Source organism: Tasmannia lanceolata, unplaced genomic scaffold, assembly GCF_043159265.1.
Source record: "Tasmannia lanceolata isolate RefF3 unplaced genomic scaffold, GAP_Taslan_0.1 ptg000004l, whole genome shotgun sequence".
NCBI classification, from domain to species: Eukaryota; Viridiplantae; Streptophyta; class Magnoliopsida; order Canellales; family Winteraceae; genus Tasmannia; species Tasmannia lanceolata.
In genome coordinates, this window is record NW_027518681.1 from 3,353,356 (window position 1) to 3,362,358 (window position 9,003).

The window sequence follows — 9,003 nt, forward strand, 5'->3', positions numbered from 1 at the left end:
TCCCCAGACCGCAGAACGGATCCGCTGCTACAGAGAATGGAGGAGATGAACCACCGGATAGAGGAATTGGCGAAGGATCAGAGCCGGCCCGCCTCTAGAGCGTTCTCAAGCAGAACGCCATTCACTAAGGATGTCCTGAGTGCTCCAGCACCCAGAGGATTTAAGATGCCTGCCGTCCCTCAGTACGACGGCACTACCGATCCCGTGGATCATCTAGAAACATTTAGAACAATGATGCTCCTCCACGGCGCCTCCGACGGCTTCATCTGCAGAGCCTTCCCAACGACGCTCACTGGCGCGGCAAGAGACTGGTACTCCAGGATCAAACCAAACTCCATCAACAATTTCGACGATTTTGGAGAGGACCTCGTCCGCCACTTCATGAGCAGCCGCAGGCCAAAGAAAACAACAGCCTCCCTGATGGCCTTGCGACAGGAAGACAATGAGCCCCTGAAGGTGTTCGTCCGCCGCTTCAACAGGGAGGCACTACAGGTGCCCAATTTAGATCCCTCAGCGGCTATGAACGCACTCCTCACCGGTGCAAGATCTGATGATTTCCGACGAGCGGTGGCTCGGCAAAATCCGCACTCACTGGCGGATCTCATGGCCGGGGCAGAAGAGTACATAACAGTGGAAGAAACACTGGCAGCTCTTAATTCAAACCGGAGGATAACCTCTGAAGAGAAGAATCTGCCTAAACAGCGTAGGGAGGATAAACCTCCCAGGAAAGAGAAGTCTCCACCCCCTCAGAGAAGAGAAGAGAACTTCACACCTCTCAATACCTCTAGAAAGCACATACTGGCAGCGATCAGTGAGGAGGAGTTTGTGAAGTGGCCGCCCAGAATGATCTCCAAAGGAAACAGAAGAGATCCTTCAAAGTACTGTCGGTTCCACAAGGACCACGGCCATGACACAGAGGATTGCTGGCAGCTCAAGGGAGAAATTGAGCAGCTGATCAGCCGGGGTTATTTGAAAAAATACATCCAGAATGACGGCCGCACCCAAGGGCGCAAAGGAAAGAGTCCCCAGGGCCGTAGCCCTCGAAGATCACCGCAGCCCCCTCCTCAGGATAAGACTTCTCAGGTCACCGACGCGCAGCCTGAGGCACCCCGATCTCAACCAAGGGGGGTTATCAATACAATCATGGGCGGACCAGCCGCCGGGGGCACCTCCTCTGCTGCTCGAAAAGCATATGCACGGCAAGTTAACGCCGTTCACACAACCAGCAAAAAGTCAAGAACGGAGAATGAGATCTCCTTCTCGGACGCAGATCTGGACAGCCTTATTTTGCCCCACGACGATGCATTGGTGTTAACCATGCTCGTTGCCAACTGGGAGGTAAAGAAAATTCTTGTGGACAACGGGAGCTCAGCGGATATTCTATACTACCATGCCTTCGAGAAAATGATGATAGGCGACGACCGTCTAAGGCCGGCGAACTCAGATTTGTTCGGCTTCTCTGGAGAGGTCGTGAAAGTAGTGGGGCAGATTGAGCTCCCCGTTCTTGTCGGAGACCCACCTCGTCAAGCATTCGCCATGGTTAACTTCCTGGTAGTGAAGGCCACCTCGGTCTATAATGCTATCTTGGGACGGCCTGGCCAGAATCTGATCCGAGCAGTCGCCTCAGCCTACCACCAAAAAATGAAATTCATAACCCCTAATGGTGTGGGGGAAGTTCGCGGAGATCAGCCTCAATCAAGGGAGTGCTATGCAATGGCACTGAAAGGTAAAAACGCAGTGGAATCACTGCCAATCGAACTGCTTGATGTAAGGGACGAACTCAGGGGTACTCAGCCCGCTAAGGACCTACTCTCCATCCCACTGTGCCCGGAGGACGGTGAGAAAGTCGCTCTGATCGGTCCCTCCCTTAGTAGTAGCATTCAACATCAACTCACCGAGTTTCTCCAGGGCAATGCAGATGTCTTTGCATGGGTTCCTGCCGATATGCCCGGCATCGATCCAGAGATCAGCACTCATAGGCTTGGTGTCGATTCAACCTGCAGACCGGTGAAACAGAAAAGGAGACACTTTGCTTTTGAAAGGCGACAGGCAATAAAAGAAGAAGTGGAGAGGCTTCTGAAGGCTGACTTCATTCGCGAGATTCGATATCCGGACTGGCTAGCAAATGTAGTCCTAGTCAAGAAGACTAATGGAAAGTGGAGAACCTGCGTCGATTTTACTGATCTGAATAAGGCTTGTCCCAAGGACAGTTATCCGCTCCCGAAGATCGATCAGCTCATCGACGCCACAGCGGGTCATGAACTGTTGAGCTTCATGGACGCCTTCTCCGGATATAACCAGATCAGGATGTACGAATCGGATATACCAAAGACCTCATTCGTCACAGATCAAGGGACTTACTGCTACCGAGTCATGCCCTTCGGCCTCAAAAACGCCGGAGCTACTTATCAAAGGCTGGTGAACAGACTTTTTCAGAACCAGATCGGCCGAAATATGGAAGTGTATGTGGATGATATGCTGGTCAAAAGTCGAAGCGCACAGGACCACGTGTCTGATCTCAGAGAAACATTTCAGGTCCTCAAGAAGCACAACATGAAACTCAACCCCACCAAGTGCACCTTTGGTGTCAGTTCGGGGAAGTTCTTGGGATTCATGGTGAGTCAGCGAGGGATAGAAGCAAATCCCGAGAAGATCAGAGCTGTGATAGAGCTTACCGCCCCAAGAACCATCAGAGAAGTTCAGCGGCTCACGGGAATGATAGCGGCGCTGGGTCGCTTCATCTCCAAATCGGCGGAGAGATGCCTGCCTTTTTTCAGTGCGGTTAAGGGCCTCAAAACTGCGCCCTGGACGGAAGAATGCCAGATTGCCTTCGACGAGCTGAAAAGGTATCTGTCCTCCCCGCCATTATTATCAAAGCCGGAGCCAGGTGAGGAGTTATTTCTATATCTCTCCGTTAGCTCCACGGCACTGGCAGCTGTCCTCGTCCGCGAGGAGCACCGCCAGCAAAAACCAATCTATTATGTCAGCAAGGTTCTTCACGACGCAGAAACAAGGTACCAGCGGGTCGAGAAATTGGCTTACGCGCTGGTAATGGCTGCAAGAAAATTAAGACCGTACTTTCAAGCTCATACTGTAAAGGTCTTGACTGACCAGCCGCTCCGGCAAGTACTCCATCGACCAGATATCTCCGGACGACTTGTGAAATGGGCCGTAGAGCTGAGCGAGTTCGACATCCAGTACGCTCCAAGGCCAGCCATCAAGGCCCAAGTACTGGCAGATTTCGTAGCGGAGTGCACCATCCCCCAGCAAGTCGCCGACCCTGAAACGGTACAACTCCCAGTTGCAGAGAAAGCGGTTCCTGACGAATGCATAGCAGAAACTCAGACAGAAATCTTGCAACCCCTGGCAGAGCAGGACTCCATGACCAGCACACCAACTTGGGAAGTATATGTCGACGGTTCTTCAAATAAAAACGGCTGTGGAGCAGGCCTCATCCTCACTGGGCCTGAGGAGTTCACTGCGGATTATGCTCTGAGATTCGGATTCCGTGCGTCCAACAATGAGGCAGAATATGAAGCCCTCCTTGCCGGAATGAACCTAGCAATTCAGACCGGCGCCCGGAAATTAAAAGCATACTGCGACTCACAGCTGGTAGCAAATCAGATCCAAGGGGTCTACGAAGCCCGAGATGAGCGTATGGTTAAGTATCTTGCTAAGGTTCATCAACTCTCCAGCCGGTTTGCCAGTTTCGAGGTCATCAGAATACCGCGGACAGAAAATGCCAAAGCAGATGTACTGTCGAAGCTGGCTGCTTCTGGATACACCACTCTTGGAAGCATACGTATGGAATTTCTACAAAGATCTAGCATCGAAAGGGAAGCCGCAGATATAATGCAGGTGGAGAACGAGCCGTGCTGGATGGATGAGATCATTCATTACTTACGGGACGCAAAACTTCCCGAAGATAAGAAGGAAGCCCGTAAGGTGATACAGAGAGCCGCCCGATTCTCCCTCAGCGGTGACATTTTGTATAAAAGGTCCTACACTCTCCCGTACCTGAAGTGTCTGGGACCAAGTAACGCCGCGTACGCATTGCAAGAGACTCATGAAGGAATCTGTGGAGAACATCTGGGGGGCAAAGCCCTGGCGATCAAGGTACTCCTCAGAGGATTGTATTGGCCCACCATACGACAAGACGCGCTGAATCTGGTTAAAAAGTGCGAGAGGTGCCAGAAATTCTCCCCCACCATCCACCAGCCTGCTGTGGCGATGGCCCCAATTATCAGTCCACTCCCTTTTGCAGTATGGGGGATGGACATTCTTGGTCCTTTTCCACCGGCTTCCGGAAAGCGCATATTCGTAGTAGTGGCAATCGACTACTTCACCAAGTGGGTGGAGGCAGAACCTCTAGCCCAGATCACTGAGCAGAATATACAGAATTTCTTCTGGAAGGCAGTGGTCTGCAGATTTGGGATTCCCCGTGCCTTAATCACAGATAACGGCAAACAGTTCGACTGCCGGAACTTTCGGAAGTTCTGCTCTGACCTAAAGATTGAACAGAGATTCACTTCGGTTGCTCACCCCCAGACCAATGGGCAAACGGAAGTAACCAATAGGATCTTGCTTCAAGGGATAAAGAAAAGGCTGGATGAAAAGGCTGGCCGATGGGCAGATGAGCTCTACCATGTTCTGTGGGCTTACCGCACCACTCCTCGCACGACGACTGGTGAATCACCATTCAACCTCTCTTTTGGAACTGAAGCCGTGATACCTGTTGATATAGGCACCCCATCTCCCAGAGTCGTCAGTTTCCATGAGCAACTGAACAGCGACGGACTCCGCGGCAACCTCGACTTACTAGAAGAAATCCGGGAGGAATCTCGAATCCGGGTCGCCGCTTATAAGCAGAAGGTGTCGAATTATCACGACTCCAAAATCCGCCCCAGAGAATTCAGGATAGGGGATCTGGTCCTAAGAAAGGCAGCCGTCTCCCAGCCGACGAAAGTAGGGAAACTTTCCCCAACTTGGGAGGGACCCTACCGAGTGAAGGAAGTTATCCGGCCAGGAAGCTACAGGCTAGAGACACTGGAGGAGCACCTATTACCTCATGCATGGAACTCCAAAAACCTCAGGAAATATTATCAGTAGTCGAATTATCCGGCGTGAAAAGGTGATCTTGTAAATTTGTATATTTGTTGTTATGAATAAATAATCTTCTTGCAAATTCAGTGTCACTTTTATATCTGGAAACCCAGTTCTTAAACTTGGGTACGCACTGGAAACCCAGTTCACAAAACTTGGGTACTCACTGGAAACCCAGTTCTTAAACTCGGGTACGCACTGGAAACCCAGTTCACAAAACTTGGGTACGCACTGGAAACCCAGTTCACAAAACTTGGGTACTCACTGGAAACCCAGTTCTTAAACTCGGGTACGCACTGGAAACCCAGTTCTTAAACTCGGGTACGCACTGGAAACCCAGTTCTTAAACTTGGGTACGCACTGGAAACCCAGTTCTTAAACTTGGGTACGCACTGGAAACCCAGTTCACAAAACTTGGGTACGCACTGGAAACCCAGTTCTTAAACTCGGGTACGCACTGGAAACCCAGTTCTTAAACTCGGGTACGCACTGGAAACCCAGTTCTCAAACTCGGGTACGCACTGGAAACCCAGTTCTTAAACTTGGGTACGCACTGGAAACCCAGTTCACAAAACTTGGGTACTTGTTAAAAGACCAGTTTGTCGCAATTCGACCATCAACGGCCTCACTCACAGGTTATCAAAATAAAAGACAAAGTCAAGCAAATTACTCAGCTGAGAAGTATCAGAGACAGACAAATTTCATTGATCAGGATATGTGGGGCCTCGAGGGCCATTACAAAATTCACTTTAAACATGCTGGTAAGAGCTGTAGGGTCTCAAGGACCATTACAAAAAGAGGTCACAACAAAACAAAAAAGAAAAATAAAATCTAAGCATCTGGAAGAGAGGGGATGTCAGCAGGAGTATCAGCAGGAGTATCTGGCTCCTCATCAGTAATCTTCGGCCTGGCAGGGAGAGTCATGTTCTGCATCAACAGATTTGGATTGCAGGCCTGGAGCTCCTGGAGGCAGTCGTAGTATCCAAGACTGTAAGCCTCGCTCGACAGGCTGAAAAGTTCAGCCTCCTTTGCCTCTGTGGCCTCTTTTACTGCCTTCTCCTGTCTGTCAGTGGCCCTTCCTCTTTGAGCCTCCATGGCTTCAGCAGCCTTGGCCAGTTTCCTCTTCTCTGCGGCCAGATCTTCTTTTAACAACTTCCTCTCCTCCTCTATTCGCCCGATGCTCGTTTGAAGCTCCTGCACCTCAACGGCCAACTTTCCGTTCACCTCTTCAGATGAAGTAATGGCTTGAGAGAAGCTCTTACTCTTCTCCTTGAGGTCATTATAGTATAGCAAGATCTGAAGAAAGAACAGAAAGAAACAGGCATCAGTATGGTGAAAGAAAGAAATGAGCAGAAAGTTAGCAAATCGAAGCACTACTTCCTTACCTGGTAAGCGGAGGACAACACGGCCTCCTCTCCTGTAGCTGGCGGCTCGTAAAGGACCTGTTGCTTGTCCTTCTGCAGCAAACACTTGCTCATAAGCTCTGCTGCTACCCGGCTCTCGCCTAAGGCAGTGTCATCCTTCAGAACGGCCCAGTTGGGTCGAAAGACTCGCTCACTAATCCCCGCAGGAGGGCGAGCCCCAGAACCGGCTCCGGTAGAAGCACCACCGGACTTAGAAGAGCCACCGCCCTGAGCAAAGGGGCCTACTAGCTTCACCTTAGTCTTGGGCCTCTGGGATGGGGGAGGAATGTCCTGTGACGGGGCCGGACTCCCCAGCACAGTCGCTTTTCTCTTCTGGCGCTCCTGCTGCGCCTGTTGAGCACCTTCTTGTGCCCGCGGTTGAGCTCCCTGCCTGATTTTCTCGACGGTTGATTGTTTCTTCATCTCTGCAAGACAAATGAGCAGCCAACGGTCAGAAGCAAGTATATAAAAAAATAAACAGATTGCATAGACAAGTCTAGCTACATACGTTCTGGAGTCGCGGCACTCACGCCCAGCCCGACCAGAATCGCCTCTTCAGAAAACTCCTTACAACGGATGAGGCCCGATTGCTCAATCTCCTTCCGCATCAAGGCGAATGTTATACTGTCCTCACCTTCGAGGAGCGGCTTTCGACTCAGTTTTGAGGTATCTGGAGTGTCCCACACTAGAGGGACGGACCAGGGCTCACTGGCCTCCTGATCCACAACATAGAAGAATCTGTTCTTCCACGAGTGAATCGACGAAGGAATGCCAGTGATTATCTTTCGTTCAGGGCGCTGGCTAATGTAGATCCAGCCCCCTTCTTTATGCTTCTTCAGGTGTGCACAAGCACGGAACAGTGACAAAGTCACGCTCCTCTCTAACCGACCGTGGACGAGGTATAAAAACCCAACTAATAATCTCCATGAGTTCGGAGCTACCTGGGCCGGGGCTAGTCCGTAGTATCGCAGCACCGCTGAGAAAAAGGGGTGCAACGGAAATCGGAGTCCTGCCCTCAGTGACTCCTCATAAATACAGAGATCCTGGCTCTCGTTGCAGGCTCTGTCTCCCTCTATAGCTGCCCTCAGCTCAAATCTCGGGGGCACACAGTATTTATCCCTGATATCTCCCAGCATAGACCTGGTGAGGTAGTTCTCCTCGACTAGAGCTCGCAAGTTGTATTTTGGATCGGCATCCATCCGCGCTCTAGCGATCACCTCCACGGCCCGGCCAGGAAGGAATGTTGTGGACGCTTCAGCAACGTCGCTCTCAACACTCCCTCCTGCTCGCGGGAGACTGCCAGTCAAGGGTGGAGTGGCATTCAGATCTAAGATCACTTCATCCCTATCCCCTCCGTCGTCACTATCTACAAGGTCTATCCTATCAGACGGACTAGCCAAAAAAGGCTCCTGAGGCATCCTAAACTCCGAAATACTGCTAGTGGAGGACCCCGTACCGGACTCGGAATCGGAAGTACTATCAGACATAGTAAAAGGAAGGGCTGAGAGGAATACCGGTGAGTGGAGCTCTTAAAAGATCTTGGAACGCGACTGCGAGCTACGGGCTGCGAACTGCGATCTGCGATCTGCGATCTGCGGACTGCGAGCTGCGAACTGAGAAGTGGAAACTCCCAGAGCAAGAAGAGAAAAAAGATGAAAGGTAAAAAGTAAAAAATGAAGGGGGGTAAACCTCCTTATATAGTTTTTCAGAGGCGGTGGGGTAATAAATGCGATGCACGCATCTCGAGGCCATCCGGATCGCGCCACGTGTCCCACCATCAATACGATCAAGCACGCGCGTAAACATTCACGTCCCAAAGATGGATCTCCGCACTCCGCACTCCGCACTCCGCACTCCGCACTCGGCATTCAGTCCGGAAAAAACCGTACTGGATATAACGCGTTCTCACAAGACGACAAAAATCAGTCCGGTCCGCACCGAACTGGCCGCTAGAAGACAAAATTCAGTCCGGAAAAAACCGTACTGGATATAACGCGTTCTCACAAGACGACAAAAATCAGTCCGGTCCGCACCGAACTGGCCGCTAGAAGACAAAATTCAGTCCGGAAAAAACCGTACTGGATATAACGCGTTCTCACAAGACGACAAAAATCAGTCCGGTCCGCACCGAACTGGCCGCTAGAAGACAAAATTCAGTCCGGAAAAAACCGTACTGGATATAACGCGTTCTCACAAGACGACAAAAATCAGTCCGGTCCGCACCGAACTGGCCGCTAGAAGACAAAATTCAGTCCGGAAAAAACCGTACTGGATATAACGCGTTCTCACAAGACGACAAAAATCAGTCCGGTCCGCACCGAACTGGCCGCTAGAAGACAAAATTCAGTCCGGAAAAAACCGTACTGGATATAACGCGTTCTCACAAGACGACAAAAATCAGTCCGGTCCGCACCGAACTGGCCGCTAGAAGACAAAATTCAGTCCGGAAAAAACCGTACTGGATATAACGCGTTCTGTGAAGCATTAGGAGCCAGTC

At 51.0% G+C, this 9,003-nt stretch overlaps 1 protein-coding gene across 1 annotated transcript; it reads right to left on the bottom strand.

Moving 5' to 3' along the window:
* Positions 1 to 5,778: 5,778 nt before the first annotated feature.
* On the bottom strand, positions 5,779 to 8,038 carry LOC143875720 (uncharacterized). The gene is made up of 3 exons (XM_077377319.1): positions 7,015 to 8,038; positions 6,489 to 6,931; positions 5,779 to 6,399 (listed from the first exon to the last, which is right to left on the bottom strand). Exons 1-3 carry the CDS (start codon positions 7,991 to 7,993, stop codon positions 5,935 to 5,937), a joined length of 1,887 nt encoding a protein of 628 aa, XP_077233434.1. The 5' UTR covers positions 7,994 to 8,038; the 3' UTR covers positions 5,779 to 5,934.
* Positions 8,039 to 9,003: the final 965 nt, after the last annotated feature.

Bases quoted from the DNA above. Each gene is read 5' to 3' on its own strand.
- LOC143875720 (XM_077377319.1), bottom strand. From the start codon at position 7,993: ATGTCTGATAGTACTTCCGATTCCGAGTCCGGTACGGGGTCCTCCACT. The intron at 6,932-7,014 runs GTATGTAGCTAG...TTTGTCTTGCAG, and splicing joins GAGTGCCGCGACTCCAGAAC to AGATGAAGAAACAATCAACC. The intron at 6,400-6,488 runs GTAAGGAAGTAG...TTCTTTCTTCAG, and splicing joins TGTTGTCCTCCGCTTACCAG to ATCTTGCTATACTATAATGA.